At 48.5% G+C, this 18,415-nt stretch overlaps 1 protein-coding gene across 1 annotated transcript; it reads right to left on the bottom strand.

Moving 5' to 3' along the window:
- Positions 1 to 72: 72 nt before the first annotated feature.
- Positions 73 to 18,414, bottom strand: LOC6041404 (cell division control protein 45 homolog). Its single transcript, XM_038253293.1, has 3 exons — positions 17,939 to 18,414; positions 17,699 to 17,872; positions 73 to 1,634 (listed from the first exon to the last, which is right to left on the bottom strand). The coding sequence occupies exons 1-3, from the start codon at positions 18,104 to 18,106 to the stop codon at positions 264 to 266; spliced, it is 1,713 nt and encodes a 570-aa protein (XP_038109221.1). The 5' UTR covers positions 18,107 to 18,414; the 3' UTR covers positions 73 to 263.
- Between the last annotated feature and the right edge of the window lies 1 nt (position 18,415).

The following is an 18,415-nucleotide window of genomic DNA, read 5'->3' as shown; positions in this document are numbered from 1 at the left end:
GTTGAACTTTTAAATTCGATAGAAATGAAAGAACTTTCTCAATTTTTCATAGCACAACGGGAACTCTTGCTGTTTACCTAGATTTAATAACGCTATATTTTCTTCAGAAATTTTGTATATGTCGTGCGCACGGTGCAATTGGTTTATCGATAAATATTGTAAGTCAGGTGTAAAAATTGAAATTACTGGTAAAAACTAATCTCTAAACGTCAGTGTACCCTAAGCTTACATCTAAACTGTACTCATCCACACAACAAAACAGCTCAGCTCAACAGCACGGTCATCGCGTCCAGAAATTTAGTGCAGTCCGACTGGCGGATCTGGATGACGGACGTTTCGAAAAAGTCCTGGCTAATTGTGGACCCACTCTTTTTGGCCGCCTGGTCGAACGCCTTCCCGAAGAGGCTTTTGCTTTCCTCGCAGACAGGCGGAATTCCGACCAGCAGCGAGACGCCCCGGGCGAGATCGATGGGTGCGACCGCAATCAGCGGCAACTCGCGCGCTCTCCGGTTGCGCGACACGGCCACGTGACCGTTCAGCAGAAACCGGGCCAGCATGATGAGTCCGTAGGGGCAGGTGAAGAAGGGAATTTCCTCCTGCAGGATAAAGTACAGAAATGGTCCTGCGGAGTAGACGGCGTGCATCTCGAGCGAGCTCTGGACCTGCTTGAAGATCGTCGAGAGCAGCGTCTTGCAGATTTCAATTCCTTCGTCCAGAATTTCCTTGTTGCTTCGCGAGAGGGCGTCCATCGACTGTAGAAAGCACGTCTCTGGCGTGCGGTCCTTCTTGACCGACTCCAGGATGGCCAGCATCGAGTACACGTAGTCGGCGGCTGAGTATTTGTTCCGGTAGCCATACTGCAGGACGAACGAACCGTACACGATCTCCGGCAGATGGAACTTGTCGGCAAACTTTTCCATCTTGTCGTGAAACTCTTTCCGCAAAACTAAATCCATCGCGTTGAACGTTTGCTTGGCCTGCACCAACGGCAGTCCCATGTCGACCAGCAACTCATGCATCACCTTTTCGCCCTTGTACGTCCAAAGTTTCATCTTACACGCCGGATAGATTGAATACTTGAGCGAATCCAGCACGCTCCAGTGGCGGTAAAGCGCCAAATGCAGATCGTTCTCAAACAGAATCTTCACCGACGTCTGGATGGCCTGGTCGGTGGCTTTGTTCGTGAGTCGTGACACGTGCGGTCGCATCTTCTCCGTGAAAAACGTATAAGCTGCACTGTCAATCTTCCCCAGCAGCAACTGTTCCGTCACACCCACAATCGCCCACCACAGCAGATCGATCGAGTCTTTCGAAAGGTGCCAGGCCAGCTCGAAAATGTTCAGCGCCGAACTCGACCCGTAATAGCTAAACTGGGTGTAATCGAACAGCTTCTGATTTCGCTTCTCCTCCCACTCGCGACGCTGGCGCCGTTTCAGCAGCTGTCGCTCGATACGCTCGATGCGGTTCCGTTCCCGGCTGGCACCGGCGCCTCCGCCACCCTCCTCATCATCCTCGTCGCTGTTGTCCACCGCATCATCGTCTTCGTCGTCGTCGCCTTCGTCCTCGGAATCCTGGAAGCAGGTGTCAAAGTCTGGAATGCCCTCGTCGGGGTTCATCTCGCCGAGGATGCAAATCTATGGAAAGGGAAAGGGTATTGAATTTTCTAGAGTTGTTTTTTTTTTTTCTTTTTTTTTCCTATCTATGGGTAATTCTCGTATGTGTTGAGCAAAGTAGTTGTGGAGCTATAACCACAGAATAAAGTGTCCTGAGGATTTGTGAACCAAAACTTCTTAACATGGTGCCTTCTCTCTGATGGATAATTTGAATAATTTCCCAAAACGAAAACTCGGAGCTTAGAGAGTTATCTACGTGCGCATGTATTGCGTGTACGGTACGTACACATACACAACCCACTTCAACGAATCATCTCTCTGCGGTACAACTTTACGCAGTAGGCCTGGCCGCTTTAAATTTTTTTTTTAATTTTCACTTCAATTCAATTGGTGTTTATTAGAATTTAGCAGTTCTGCTCCAGGATGTTACATTTGCAATTCAGATATTTGGAGAACCTTTCAACTGAGATCAATTCATAAGCCTTTACAGGGAGGGTACATGTTTCTAAATTTAGATTTTGCTAGTTGCGTGCTCTTTTAGGGAAAATAAATTTTGAGAAAAAACCCTAGATCTATGTTTGGCTTAAAAACTAATATCACAGTCGTTGACGGAGGAGTGCTTCGATGAGCGGATTCGTTGACATCCCACAGGAAGTCCTGAAGGTACTCGTTGCCTTTTCGATGCTTGCGTCGATGGTGTCGACGCCGGCCAGCTCGTGTAGATCGTCGGTAGGATACCAGGGGTCCAGGTTATGCACCATCTTTAGCAGCATGTTCTGCTTCACCTGGAGGCGCTTGCGGTGCGATTTGGCGCAGTTGCCCCAGACCGCAGCAGCGCAGGTCAGTATTGGACGGATGATGCACTTGACCACGAGCGACTTGTTCTTGATGCTCAGCTTCGACCGCCGATTCAGCAGGGAGTAGAGCGCCTTGGTGGAACGATCCACCTTCTCGATGATGTTGTTCACGTGCTTGTCGTACTTCAGCTTCTTGTCATGCACCACACCCAGGTACCTGACCTCGTCGTCCCACGTCGCAGGCTGGCCGTTGACGCTGATCGATCTGCGGGGAAGGTGCTGTGCAGCACGCCTCCTGGTGAAGAAGATGGACTGGGTTTTCCCAGCATTCAGCTTGATGCGCCACTTCCGCTGAAACTCCTCGAGGTTGTTCTGTGCCGCTTGTAGGTGGGTGACGACGATCTTCGGGTCCTTATCCGATGCCAAGTATGCAGTGTCATCCGCAAAGAATGCGTACGACACTCCATCGATCATCGGCACGTCGGAGGTAAGGATGTTGTAGAGAGTCGGGCTCAGCACTGATCCTTGGGGCACGCCGAAGGGGATGTTGTGGACGGAGGAACGCTCGCTATTCACCGTTACCGTAAACGACCGATTTGTCAGGAACGACTCGACGATCTTGACCAGGAACGACTGGAGGTTCGAGCGGAAGAGCTTGTAGACCACGGCGTCCTGCCACACGGAGTCGTAGGCCTTTTCGACGTCAAGAAGGATCATGCCGGTCGACTTCCCCGCCAGGAAACCGCGCTTCACCATCTCCGAGATACGGGCGAGTTGGTGCACCGTTGAGTGCCCCGGCTTGAAGCCGAACTGCTCGTGTGGGATGAGTTGCTCCGTCTCCAGGTGACGGTTTATCCGGGCGAGGATCACCCGTTCCAGGAGTTTGCTCAGGCTGCTCAAAAGGCTGATCGGGCGGTAATTACCTGGGTTGGTTATGTCCTTGTTCGCCTTTCGGATGGCGATCAGCCTGGCCGCTTTAGTGCTTGGGATGTTGCAATGCATTGTAATGTCCAAATTTCTAAAATTTGAAGATCTAACCACTCGGTCAAAAGTTATTAGCACATTGTGGAGCCAAATTTGAGATATTTTGATGAAAATGATGTCCGGATCTTGGTCAGCGAACGACTGGACAACGCGTACCATAGGTACATTATGTACCGTAGGTATAAAATAGACCCACCAAGTGGTCCTTTAGCCTCTTGTCCTGTAACTCCGATACCCTGGCCTCCCCGCGGTGCTGGCCGGGATACTAGTAACCATTGCAGAGATCGGGTAACCAACCCCCGGTGGAAACTTTGGTAGTATGCTGACAGGGTAAGGGGGGCTCCACCCTCTTCGGAGGGTGAAGCTGTACCGTTAGGCTTCGAGACAAAAGCCCCGTTACGGTGTCGAGAGAAAACCGCAGCTGGGTCCCGGAAGCTGCAAGGTGGCAGCCCCACCCCGAGACTAGGTATTCGCAGCCCTGGTTAGGCGGCATACCGAAGCAAATCACCAACTCAGAAAAACGAAAGAAGAAATTCAGGACGGATTAATCGGCATCAGACCAGGCGATGTAAAAGGACAACGATTGGAAACTCGGTACTTGGAACGTTCGAACTCTCCAAGATCCTGCACGTGCTGGCCTTCTTGCCCGGGAGCTGCACAAGCTGAACGTGCATGTGGCCGCCATCCAGGAAGTTCGATGGCCCGGTCATGGAGAGCGAGAATTCACGGCGGTGGACCCCATCGCCAACACCTCTTTCAAGTACCACATCTACTACAGTGGCGGCGAAAAGGCGATGCACGGAGTCGGTTTCGTAGTGATTGGGGATCAGAAGAACCGAGTCATCAAGTGGAAGGTGGTGAATGACCGGATCTGCGTGTTGAGAATAAAGGGCAAATTCTTCAACTACAGCCTGATCAACATCTACGCTCCGACGAACGACAAGCCCGATGACGAGAAAGACGCTTTCTACGAGCGTCTTGACAAGACCTATGGAGAGTGCCCAAGACACGACGTGAAGATAGTCATCGGAGACGCAAACGCGCAGGTCGGAAGGGAAGCCTTCTTCCATCCTGTCATCGGCAAGGAGAGCCTTCATCCTCGCACGAATGACAACGGCCTACGTTTGGTCAATTTCGCCGCAGCCAGAGGAATGGCTATCTGTAGCACCTTCTTTGCGCGCATGAACATTCGGAAGCACACCTGGCGACACCCGAATGGCGAATCGTGCACACAAATCGATCACGTTTTGGTGGATGGTCGACACTTCTCGGACGTGATGGACGTCCGATCGTACAGAGGACCGAACATCGACTCTGATCACTTCCTGGTAGCGTGTAAAATCCGAGCTAGGCTGTCGAACGTGCTGACCCCGCGGACTGCGAGGATAGCGCGGTTGAACGTCCAGCGCCTCGCGAGCAGCGACGTTGCTGCAGAGTACAGTCGGAAGCTCGACGAGCGGATCAACGAGGACGCGCCTACGGGTAACCTGGACGAGCAATGGGAGCCCTCCAGAGCATCGTCAACACAACGGCTACCGAAGTGATCGGCACGACCAGAGGACGCAAACCCAAAGGGTGGTTTGATGCGGAGTGCCAGCGAGTGACGGACGAGAAGAACGAGGCCAGGAAGCGTATGCTCGTTAAGGGTACGCGCCGAAACTGTGAGCGATACAGTGAGTTGCGAAGAGCAGAGAAACGAATCCACCGCCGAAAAGAACGGGAGTACGACGAAACGGTACTTGCCGAAGCGGAAGCACAGTACAACGCGAACGATAAGCGGAGGTTTTACGCGACTGTCAACGGTGTAAGAAGGAAAACCACGCCTTCCCTGTGATGTGCAACGACACGGAAGGCAACCTGTTGACAGACAAGACTGCGGTGGCGGCTAGGTGGAAGGAGCACTTCCAGCAGCTGTTGAACGGTGAAGCACGAGAGGGAATCGTCGAGGACAGGATACACGTTGAGGAAGATGGAAAAGCTGTGGACCCGCCTACGTTGGAGGAAGTAGCTAAGGCTGTTAAAGAGCTCAAGAACGGGAAATCCGCGGGAAAGGACGGACTTCCGGCCGAACTTTTCAAGCACGGGAGTACGCGGATGACCGAGATTCTGCACCAAATCATCCTACGCATTTGGTGCGAAGAACAGCTTCCGACCGACTGGTTAGACGGGCTCGTCACCCCAATCTACAAGAAAGGGCAAAGACTCGATTGTGCCAACTATCGAGGCATCACAATCCTCAACGCAGCGTACAAAGTACTCTCCCGCATCCTGTGGAGCAAGCTGAGACCGATGACCGAGACCTTTGTCGGCGAATACCAGTGCGGTTTTCGAGCGGGTCGGTCAACGACGGATCAGATGTTCACACTGCGACAAATCCTCGACAAGTTCCGGGAGTACAACCTGCAAACACACCATTTGTTCATCGACTTCAAGGCGGCGTACGATTCGGTCAAAAGAAACGAACTTTGGAAGATTATGGTAGAACACGGCTTTCCGGCGAAGCTTATAAGACTGATTCGTGCAACGCTCGACGGAGCAAAATCAAGCGTGCGAATAGCCAACGAGACATCTGAAGCTTTCGTTACGTTGGATGGATTGAAGCAGGGCGATGCTCTCTCGAACTTACTGTTCATCATAGCGTTGGAGGGTGCTGCGCGAAGGGCAGGCGTGCAAAGAAACGGAACACTCATCACTAAATCGCACATGCTGCTTGGATACGCTGACGACATCGACATCATTGGTATCGACCGTCGTTCAGTGGAGGAGGCGTTCGTCCCTTTCAAGCGGGAAGCTGCGAAAATCGGACTGACCATCAACACTGCCAAGACCAAGTATCTGGTCGCTGGCAGAGCGCGTGGCAGTGCAGGTGATGGTGTTTCGGAGGTGGAAATAGATGGAGAAAGATATGAGGTGGTGGATGAATTTGTATATCTTGGTACACTCGTGACGTGCGACAACGATGTGAGCTGCGAAGTGAAACGGCGGATTAGTGCTGCAAACAGGGCCTTCTACGGTCTTCGTAGCCAGCTAAGGTCCCGCAGCCTAAGGACGCCTACGAAAATCACGCTGTACAGGACCTTGATACTCCCTGTAGCTCTTTACGGTCACGAGTCGTGGACGCTAAAGGAGGCTGACCAGAGAGCACTTGGGGTCTTCGAGCGGAGAATCCTGCGTTCTATCTTCGGCGGCAAGCAAGTAGGAGACCGGTGGCGCAGGCGCATGAACTTCGAGCTGTACCAAGACTACAAACATGCTGATATCGTAAAAGTCATCAAGCACGACAGGCTGAAGTGGGCTGGACATGTAGCCAGAATGTCGGACGAGCGGGCGGCTAAAACGATATTCAGTAGCGAACCTGGACGGGGTCGTCGGCTTCGTGGAAGGCCTCGTACGCGTTGGCTGTGTGCAGTCGACGAAGATGCAAGAGCGGCCAACATTGTGGGCGACTGGAGACGAGCGGCCCAAGATCGAGCATCCTGGAAATCTTCGATTAGTTCAGCGTTGGGTCGATAGACCTGTTGCTGATAAAGTAAAGTAAAGTAGATGTCCGGATCTAGCGTCAAAAATTATGAATACTAATACATACATACAAAAGTTCTCAAAATCAGACATGGAGTGGTCCCCACGTAGGGGATGCTCGTAAGGACTCTGATGCCAAATATCAGCGCATTTAGTTGAAAACTGTTCCAAGCGTAAAAACTTATCAACTGTCAATATTTTCTAATCTAATCTAATCTAATCAGACCCTAGCGCAGCCAATCTTTCGAAGGGATCCTGGAGAGTGCCTTACACAGAAAAAAATAATGTAAATTTGGAAGCTTTTATTTTGGAAGGTTGAATATTACCTCTTTTATGATGTAATTTTACCTCAATTTAGACTGAAAAAGTGACATTACACCAGAAAAGTGGTAAAATTACACATTTCCAGAGGTAAAATTACACCTTTTTTCTGACATAAAAGATGTACCCCTTCCCAGATGTAATATTACCATGATTTTTTTTCTGTGTAGGTTAGATGACGCCTAGCACTCTTCTTGTCATTTATTAACATTTGTAGTGCGCCATTGCATTGAAATGCGTTGAAACATCACAAGCGTTAAAGCGGCCAGGCCTACTGCGTAAAGCCGTATCGCAGAGATGACTCATAATTGGGTTGAGTTTGAGCACTGAGTGTTCGAACAACAACACAATTCTGAATCGACAGGGGAGGAAGAAGCGTGGGGACACACCACCATACGCTCCGAGATTTGATTGTATTCGTTGGGAGCACCATGCTAAGAAGGTTTGGTACACCGGGACCCTCTGGGATGGGACATTGTATGTATTCTCACGAATGCCCTGGACATTATTTGCCGTGGTTATAGCGCCACAACTCGCTCTCTGTAACAGTATTCCTAATTCCAGTCCACGCTCACCAAGTCGTGGTTAGCATTTTTGCTTACCAATCCAAAGGACGGAGGATCGAACCCCGCCTCGAGCGGCTTTGATTTTTCGTTCATATTCATAATTTCAAATTTATGTGTTCTAAACTTTCTCGTTGGGAGCAGATGGGAATCGAACCCAGAACCATTCGCTTACAAAGCAAACACCGTAACCAGTCAGCCACGGCCGCTCCCTTTATCAAATGTCAATATTTTCAAAAAAAAAAATTTCTTCAGCAGGTTGTTCATAATAGTACCCTACATTTTGGTAACGATTATCTCATTCCTTGTACTGTTATGCAAATCGTCATTAATATTATGCTGATTCATTTTTGTGCAGTTGAATTTAATACAGAGCATTTTAGAGTGATGGTCAATTTTCTTCGAAAATGATCAACAACGTCACTTTACTCGTTCCTACAACAACATGAATTAGCCAGAAATAAGGACATGTTCGTTGAGGGCCCTCGTAGCGCGGTGGTTAGCGGCTTCGGCTGCCGATCCCTAAGTTGCTAAGGGGCGCGGGATCGATTCCCGCCTTATCCTCCTGGCCTTCTATCGGATGAGGAAGTAAAACGTCGATCCATTTGCGTAAAAGAGGGTGACTCACCACACATAACCTTCGGACGCCCAGAAACTTGCAACAAAGACCACAAAAGACCCGGGGGTCGTTAAAGTGGATTACTTTGCTTTTTTTCGTAGGGGATGGTCCAGTGAACACATTCCAGAAGAAATTAGGTTTTTCCATTCAACCCTCAAGATTACCAAGACGAATCTTGATCTACCATTTTCTTGCCCTACTAACACAATTACCCCATTTCAAGTGATGCTTGAAAGAAATTCTGTATCGACAGGTATACTGCCGTTCTACGCATAATTGTCCCATGTAATTTTTGGGCGATTCTGACTTTTTTATCATTTTTAAGTTTAGTTTTACGTATATTTTCAGAAAAACACATAAAATATAGTACTTTGCTAAGAAAATCATTGAAAACAACTCCAAGTCTATTTGTCCTATCGTTGAACTTCTACGCATAATTGTCCCACCAAGTATTTTCTATCACACAAACATGAGTTTTACGCTAGGTTTTACGAAACATTTTATCTTGTTTGCCTGTCTACCTGCAAGAGGATTACGAGTAAGGGTGATAAAATGTTAACCGGGGTGATTAGGGACATATAGGGCGAATAGGGACCCACGGGACAATTATGCGTAGAAACACAGAAATCGATCGAAAAATTTCAATCGCGTTTTCTCAGTTGCCCTTTTTAGAACATGGGACATATATGCGTAGAACTGCAGTATAGAGCGATAAATTCGATGCCTGATGAGTCTGCAACTTCAAATATCGTACTAACATTCCTACCTGCAGGGTTGTTACGGAGAAGTCGAAAAAAAAATCCGCGCCGTCCGAAAACCCAATCCTCGCCATATTAACAAAAATAATTTCGCGACAAACATACAAGAGACTCTCTCTCTTGAAGAGAGTTTATTTTTTTTTATGAATTAAAAAAAAATATTTTGGAACAAAAATCAAGAGATCCATCAAAAGGAACACAACAATCACAAACGATTAAATAAAATTGTATTCAATAAATGCAATTTTATATCAAAAATAGCCGCATGAGGCCGAATCTCAGAACGTAGAATCTTGAAATGCCGAAAATTTTATGGACAAATTTATTATTGCTAAGATGAAGTAAACCAGAGGGAAAAGCCATAACTATAATTTTGGCAAAAAGAGAAATTCTAAATATGAATTGAAACATTTTGAAATATAAATATGAAAAATAAAAAAAAATCAAAAATTTCTGGAATGAAAATGATTATAAAATTTATACATTTCAAAATCTTAAAAAAATATAAATCTAAGAATTTGAAAATTTAAACACATCAGTTCGTACTTGATGATTCTCGCCAAAGAGTAACTCATAAAAATTGAACCACCAAATTTGTATTATTTTATTAAGAATTTAAGAAATTGAGAATTTAAGAATTTAAGAATTTAAGCATTTAAGAATTTAAGAATTCAAGAATTTAAGAATTTAGGAATTTAAGAATTTAAGAATTTAAGAATTTAAGAATTTAAGAATTTAAGAATTTAAGAATTTAAGAATTTAAGAATTTAAGAATTTAAGAATTTAAGAATTTAAGAATTTAAGAATTTAAGAATTTAAGAATTTGAGAATTTAAGAATTTAAGAATTTAATAATTAAAGCATGTATTATTTGTTGTTCTCTTGGTCGTTTTTAATTTTTAGAATTTATCATTTTTGACTCTTTAAAATTTCAAATTCTTAAATCAAATTTGAACTAATTTGTTTGAATTTTGAATTCCAACATTTTTCTAGTTTCGAATTTTATTTTTTTAATTATAAAATTTCGTATATTTGAATATTTGTATTCTAATTTTTAAATTTTCAGTAAAAAAGACTATAAAAAAACAAAAATATTTGTAATTTCCGAATCTTTGAGTTTTGAATATTGTAGCTTTCATTTTTGAATGTCTTGATCTTTTATTTTTTCCCCAAGAAATCTAGAAAAAAAAACCATTCGATGGGGTGGATTTTACTACAATTCAACGGCGAAGAGCCAGCATCCGCATTTGAGCACAGTACGGCCACGGAAACAAGCCCCAATAATCATTTTTCTTACATCCTGGTATATAACTTCGAGAAAAGTTTGAAAAATGATTCACATGATTGAAATCCTTTATAAAATAAACAATAAATAAGGTTAAAAAGAACGACACTCAAAACTCAAAAGATATATTCAAAGCCGGTAAAAATTAGTTGAGTGTAGTAATAAATTTGTTTAAGAAATCCTCATCAATACATTTAAAAAATAATCTCGTCATGAAGATTTTTTTTTTAAGTTTTTTACTAAGAAAATACAAACAAACATTTTCGGAAGAAAACTCAATTTTGTTTCAGTAACAGAAATTGAAGCAAATTAAAAACAATCCCTGATTCCCTGATAATACTTTTCTTTATTACTTGAAAGTAATTTTATCTCTCTCAATTATTTTCATTATTAACCAAATTTCACATCCGCGCGAAATCCGCGCCTAAGCAAAATGAGCCAGCAAATCCGCGCGAAACGCGCCATCCGCGCAATCCACGCCCTCCGTAACAACCCTGTAGAGACGAATTAAAAACGCGTGGACTGTAATTTGCGACTGGTTTATTCTCTTGCCGTCTCTAAACTGTACTGGTTGTTCGTGCTGTGTGTTAGTGTGAGTGTGTTGTAAAAGCGGAAATGCACTGAATCAAAATTTCTGTCTTCTAGCTGTCAATCGCTGCAGGGTTGCCAAATGCGTCCCAACATCCTCCCCCGCCAGTGGACATCCGGGAACCTCAACCGGCTGTCTTCTCCTCTGCTTCGTCGTCGAGTGGGAGCACCGCAACCTTTGCCGTCGACCGCTTGTAAACTCCTCCTGCTGTCTTTACCGTCACCACGCGAGTGACTCCGTCTTGCCCGGGGTGGACCTTCACAACTCGGCCGAGCCTCCACTGCAGCGCCGGAACGTTCTCCTCCTTGAGCAGCACCAAATCTCCTTCCTTGACGACAGTGTGCTGCTTGTTCCACTTCTGCCGCTGCTGCAGCTCGGACAGGTAGCCCGCCGACCAGCGTTTCCAGAAGTCAGCTCGCATCTTCTGCAGGTGCTGCCACCGTGTCAGCGTTCCAGGCTTGAGTTGATCGTACGCCGGCTCCGGGATCGCGTTGAATGGGCGGCCAATCAGCAAATGACCGGGCGTGATCACGTTGAGGTCACCCGGGTCCGCCGTCTACGGCACCAACGGCCGCGAGTTAAATATGCCTTCAATCTGCGTTAGTAGTGTGGACCATTCCTCTTCTGTCAGCTTCGTTTCACCTGCGTTCCGCTTGATCAGGTGCTTCGCCGACTTCACGCCGGCTTCCCACAAACCTCCTATGTGCGGCGACCGTGGTGGGATAAAATGCCAGCGAATTTCCTTGGGCAGACAAAACTCTTGAAGCGCATCCTTCGTCAGCTGCTGCGTCAGCAGCGCGTACAGTTCGTGGAGCTCCGAGCTGGCTCCAGCAAAGTTTGTGGCGTTGTCGCTGTAAACGTCGGAGGAAGGCCGCGACGAGCGACAAATCGGTGCAAGGCGGCAATGAAAGCATCCGTCGTTAAGTTTGACACCAGCTCGATGTGGATGCACTTCGTCACCATGCACACAAACAATGCCACGTACGCCTTGCAGTACACTGGTTTGCGCGGGTGCCCCTTGCGTACGTAGATTGGTCCAGCGAAGTCAACGCCCACTCGTTCAAATGGGTAGGCCTGGGTCACTCTGTAGCTGGGCAAGTCTCCCATGAACAGTTTGGTCTCCGATGGGTTCACCTTGAAGCACCGTACGCACTTCCGCAACCTTGCGCGGATCGCGTTTCGTCCGTTCAGGATCCAGTACCGTTGCCGCAGGACCGATAGAGTTCCGCTCGATCCGACGTGCAGATTCTCCTCGTGGACAGCTTGAACCAGGATCGCCGTTACTGGATGCTCGGCAGGCAGTATGGCCGGGCACCGCTGCTCGTACGACACGTTGGCGTACTTGATCCGTCCGTTGACTCGTAGAATGCCGTAGGTGTCGACCCACGGGTTCAAGCTTCGTAGTCGGCCAGTGTACCTCTCGTTCGGCTTGCCTTGCTTCTTCAGCACTTCTTGGATGTCTGTCTGCATTCGTTGCTGCTGGACCATGTACACAATCGAGCGCAGCGACGATCGTAGTTCGGGTATGGTTGGGTACTTGTCGTTGTCTCCGTACGTGGATCGCTTCCGGGTCTTGTTGCAAAAGCGAATCACGTAGGCTAGCACTCGTTGTAGTTTGCGGAACGAGCTGAACCGTGTGAAGATCCTGTTGTAGTCTTCTTCTTGTTCGTCGGTTATCACAACGGCTGCAACTCGTACTTCGGATAGTTCGACTACGATGGCCATCTCGTCTTCTTGGTAGTCGTTTTCTTCGAGGAACCCGCCATGGAACCAGAAGCGATTCCCAATCAGCGCTTCCGGAAAGAGTCCTCGTGAGACGAGGTCTGCGGGGTTGGCGCTGCTTCGCACGTACTTGTACTCGTAGTCGGCCCTCGGGGTAAGCTCGTGGATTTCGGCAACTCGGTTTGCCACGTACGTTTCGAGCTCGCTTGGGGACTTGGCCAACCATCCCAGTACAATCGTCGAGTCGCTGTACAGCACCTTCCGAGTGAATTTTACCTTGAGTGCTTTCATTACCCTGGACACCAACCTTGACATCAGCCGGAAGCCGCACAGTTCGAGTTTCGGGATCGTCTCTTTGGGCGCCAAGTGCGACTTGCTGCAAGTAGGCTACTGCTGTGTTGTCCGCCAGAATGTTACGCACGTAGACGCACGTGCCGTAAGCTTCCAGGGATGCGTCCGAAAATGCGTGCAGCTCCAGGGCCACCTTGTGTGGCACGATGACTCGGCGCTCGATCTGTACCTCCATCAGCGCTCGCAGTCCTCCACGAAATTTGTTCCATAGCACCTTGCACAGTTGCTTTTGTTGTAAGCACCTTGCACAGTTGCTCGTCCCAAGACACTTTCTTTCGCCAATACTGACGCAGGATCAATTTAGCGGTGACACAAACCGGTGCTTGCAGACCTAGCGGGTCAAAAGATCTGGCAACTTCCGACCGGATGCGACGTTTGGAAACCGGTTGAGTCAAGTCAGTGAGAGCGACGCGGAACAGCAGTTTGTCACTGGTGGGGTTCCACAGAATGCCGAGAGTCTTGATCATTTCGTTCACGCCACTCAATTCGAATGACACTTGCTTCTCTCGTCGTTCGTCTGGAATGGTGTCAAGAAACTCGGCGGAATTGGAGCACCACTTGTGGAGCTCGAAGCCTTTCTTCTCCAGCAGCTCCTCCAGTTCGTCGCGCGCCAGCAGCAACTCCTTCAGTGTATCAGCACCCGCAAGTGCGTCATCGATATAGAAATCGTTCTCCAAAATCTTGGCAGCGCGAGGGTAGGCTTGTCCTTCGTCTTGGGCGAGCTGTTTCAACGTGCGGGTCGCCAAGTATGGCGCTGATGCCGTCCCGTAAGTGACGGTCAACAGTTCGAGCGTTTTGAGTGACTCGGAAGGGTCCGTTCTCCAAAACACACGTTGAAACTTCGTGTGGTCGGGGTGCACCCGAACCATTCTGTACATCTTCGAGATGTCCGCCGTAAACACGTACGGGTACGTCCGGAATCGAAGGGCGATATCGAATAACGGATCTTGAATGGTTGGACCGACCATCAGGGTGTCGTTGAGCGAGAGTCCGGAACTCGTTTGTGCCGAGGCGTCAAAAACTGTGCGCAACTTGGTGGTGGACGAACTTGGCTTCAGTATGGCATGGTGGGGCAGGTAGTACCCACCATCTTCCTCCTTGGACGGGTCGATTTCGCGGCAGTGGCCGAGGCGCACGTATTCTTCCATGAAAGCGCAGTAGGCCGCCTTCAGGTCCGCGTTCTTGGCTAGTTTCTTCTCGAGGTACGAGAAGCGTTGTAGTGCGTGCTGCTTCGAGTCGCCGAGTTGACTCACGTTGCCACGGAAGGGAAGCATCACGACGTAGCGACCGCTCGGGTCACGGCTGTGGGTCTGCTCGTAGCACTGCTCGCATGCCGTCTCCTCCGACGACATCCTTGAAGCGGTCGGCACCGCCTCGGATTCCCAGAACCGTTCGACGAGGTCGTTCAGCTCAGCGTCTTGGACCGCCACGTTGCAGCGGGTCACTTCGTACTTCCAGCTCGTGGAGTCGGCCAGGCCACCGACTACCCATCCGAACACTGTCTCCTGCAAAAACGGCAGGCTCTCTGCCAGCTTGACCTTACCAGTTTTCAGGAGACCGAAGAATTGGCCGACGCCAATCAGCATGTTGAGGGCGGTAGAACTCCGGATCCGCTAGCTGCAGGCCGGCGGGTACCGGCCAGGTAGAGATGTCGATGTTCTTCGCAGGTATGGTTCCAGTGATACGGTTGATCACCAGACACTCCAAGTTGCTTGTGTAGACGTTGTCTCGGGACTGCACGTTGATGTGCACCAAGGCCGTAACCCTGGTCGTTGAACCATCCACACCTTTGACGTCGACGTTCACACTTCGTCGCTTCAGTCGCAGTAGCGACGCGACCTTCTCCGTACACAGATTCACTTGTGAACCGCAATCTAGCAGTACGCGGCAGGGCAGGGCCTTGCCACCGTCGTCGAGGATGTCCACAATCGCCGTGCAGAGAAGCGCCCGTTGCTGGTAGATCACACAGGAGGCTGTGACCGCCGTCGTTCCGGCTGGTCCTGCGCTCGGCGTAGCCGTCGTGGAGTTCTGCGTGGATCGTGCAAGTGGCTGCTCGACAGCGACACCCGTTTCGTTCAGATGTAGTGTAGAATGGTGCCGCTTCTTGCAGGCCTTGCACGTCTTCGTCGAGGAGCAGCGACGCGTAATGTGCCCCTTCTTTAAGCAATTGAAACAAACTCCAGTTTGCTTCGCCTTCTCGTAGCGCTCCTTCGGATCCAGCTTGAGATATTCGCCGCACTCGTGGTTCTGGTGCTCCTGTCCGCAAAATACGCACCGGTACTCGACCGACGCCGCCAGGGACGATGCCTTCAGTGCGGGAATCTTCGTTGTCTTTGCTGCGACAGGCTTCTTCTGCTTGTTGTCAGCAAGCTCGATGCGTTCCAAAACTTGACTCCGGGTTGTGAGAAACTTCACCGTGTCGGCGTAGTTCGGAATCTCGCCGTGCTCGATGCTTGTCTCCCACACTTTCCTCGTTTCGATGTCAAGCTTCGACGCCAAAATGTTGACCACCAGAATGTCCGCAAGGCCAGCCATCGGGAACTCGTGGAAGTTCAAAGCACTTACGTGCCGTTTGCACCCGTCCACCAGCTCACGGAGTTGTTTACCACTTTCAGATGTCATCGGTTTGAGGTTAAGTAAACCGCCGACGTGAATGTCAACGATCCTCCTCTTATTCTCGTATTGCTCGGTCAGTTCCGCCCAAGCAGCAGCAAAGTCGCTGTCGTTGATCGTTTGCTGGTCGATTGACCCAACGGCTTCTCCGACCAGGCACTTGTCCAAATGATAGAGCTTGGTTGCTTCTGACTCGCCGGGGTGCTTGCTCATGACATCCGTGAAAATGGCCTTGAATTTGTACCAGTTTTCTGGCTTCCCGTCGAAAGATGGCAGCGGCGTGTGGAGAGAAGATGTCGCTTGCACTCGCACGGGTTGGGCTGCTGCCGGAGGCTGGGGGTCCGGTTCTTGTTTGACCCCACGCAGTAACTGGCAGACCTTGGCCCGAACGAAATTGTAATCCGCTTCAAATTCGACATACTTCTTCTCCTGGTCATCCGCTTCCGCTGGCTTGGCCGCGTAGATCTTATTCTGGAAGTGGTTGAATTCCTCGTAGGCTGCGTCAATCGTCTTCAGCTGGGTGTGCAGGAGGAACTCATCCGGAATCGTTTGGTTTTGCGTGTGCTGGCCCAGCACGTTCTTAATCCGGGTGATTTTTCCTTTCACTGCACCACGTTGTTTCACCAAAATGTCGAACTCTTCCGCCATCTTTCTTCTCGATTGTTGCAGCTCTCCGATCGGCGTACTAAAAACTTCCAATAACGAACTGTCCGGATCTTTCACCGGAGTTGAGAGCATCTACGCCCATCCAATCGACCGGGTCCTTGTCCGTTCCTTTCGACCGAAACTACTACGAATATCCGGCGAAGTAGGACCAAAAAATGTAGAGACGAATTAAAAACGCGTGGACTGTAATTTGCGACTGGTTTATTCTCTTGCCGTCTCTAAACTGTACTGGTTGTTCGTGCTGTGTGTTAGTGTGAGTGTGTTGTAAAAGCGGAAATGCACTGAATCAAAATTTCTGTCTTCTAGCTGTCAATCGCTGCAGGGTTGCCAAATGCGTCCCAACAAACCCTGTACCTGCCACTGCAACTCCTTGGTAGGGCACCGGTATTGACTAAATCTTCAGAGATCTTCAGATTTTACACAGTGAAGATGATTAGCTCCCACTATTCATCTGTTGGTTCATTGTGTAAATGTGTAACCTCTGGTGATCCGTCAATAACGGAGTAGCAGCTCATTGGCAGTCATCCATGCTCATGTTCATGTTGGTTCTAAACATGTTATAAAAGTTTACCTAAAGAACCTTAGCAAAGTTTGTGTTATTCTTTTAATCATTCCACAAATTAAGTAAGGGCTCGAAACTCACTTGTACGAAGAAAATGTTGAAGATTAAAAACAATATACAATTCGAAATGTTCAGTGTAAGAACGGGCCTTGACCTATCTTAATGCACCAGGCTCCCGACGAACACGCACTGCCCTTACAACCTTGCTCTGAGTCAGTACGAGCAACACGCTAGAACACGCTTTGGGTGGGGTTCATTGGAAAACTGATTTCAGCTATATATTTTCATTCACAGCACTCTCCATATAATCTCTCCGGATCTTCGGGAGCTTTAAAGATTGGTATACTGCCCACCATTGAAAAAACGGCTAATATCCACTTTTGACAAAAACGAGTTTTTAGCACCAGGTGGTAGAGGATGTTCCAACGCATCTTCTGGAACTTGAATTTTACTGAAATAGTGTTCAAACCAAACTAGCCTAGCCGAAATAGCCTTGATGGGGATTTTGTGACAGACACTAAAACGCGTTTTTCTCGGAATACTTGATTTGGCATAATAGCCGAATTTTCAATTATGGGCAGTATAATAAGCGTACTCTAATCACTGGCACAACATGACGAGAATCATCCACACGAAATGCCATAAAAGAGGAGTTAGAGCAGATGCATGTCTGTTTGTGAGTCGGAATATGATTCAAAAGGCACAACTTATCAGTGATAAGAGAAGATCTGTCTCACCTGCTGATCGCTGTACACGTTGCAGATGTCGTACGGCCGGTGGGAGTCGCAAACGAAAAACACCACGTCCGGTTCCGGCTGCAACAGATCCACCAGATCGATGCAACCGCCGCAGTTGACCAGCAACACAAACTTGACGTCGTCCTTGTTCTCGTTGAATGCCCGCACCATACCCTGCATTATTGTATCGTATTGAATTTTTCAAGTCGATTTAAATGGTCAGCACTGATTGCCACCTACCATGATGCCCATGATGGGCACGATCGAGTACAGCATGTTGTCATACTTGAACAGGGCCTGCAGGATCTTGCTGGCGCAGATGGCATCGATGTCGTAGTTCACAATGACCAGGATGCGCTTGCCAATCAGCCGCTGGTAAAATTGTGTCCTCAGATCTTCCACGAACATGGTGGCGGCGCGGTACTCCGTTAGCGGTCCGAGCTGCACCTGCCTGCGAGGGGGGCACACGACAATGGTCCACACGCACAATAGTGGAGCAGCACACACTTGCACAATTCAATCACACACACGGAGACACATTTGGACGGGTCAAATTCAGCGCGCTACAGCGGCAACTTGAGCACACAACGATGGTTTACACTTTTATCTTACTTTTTACACTTAAAACTATTGATTTACAATAGAAAAATCCACTTTCCTCGAGGCAATAGAAGCGCAAAACTCGCCAAGCGCTTGTACGAAAAAAAAATATAAACA

This window comes from Culex quinquefasciatus, chromosome 2 (assembly GCF_015732765.1).
Source record: "Culex quinquefasciatus strain JHB chromosome 2, VPISU_Cqui_1.0_pri_paternal, whole genome shotgun sequence".
Classification (NCBI taxonomy): domain Eukaryota; kingdom Metazoa; phylum Arthropoda; class Insecta; order Diptera; family Culicidae; genus Culex; species Culex quinquefasciatus.
This window is presented reverse-complemented; position numbering and strand designations above follow the sequence as displayed.

Excerpts from the sequence above, each read along its gene's own strand:
- LOC6041404 (XM_038253293.1), bottom strand. The coding sequence starts at position 18,106 with ATGTTCGTGGAAGATCTGAGGACACAATTTTACCAGCGGCTGATTGGC. Across the intron at positions 17,873-17,938 it reads TGCCCATCATGGGCATCATG|GGTATGGTGCGGGCATTCAA; the intron begins GTAGGTGGCAAT and ends ACAATAATGCAG. Across the intron at positions 1,635-17,698 it reads ACGTGTACAGCGATCAGCAG|ATTTGCATCCTCGGCGAGAT; the intron begins GTGAGACAGATC and ends CCCTTTCCATAG.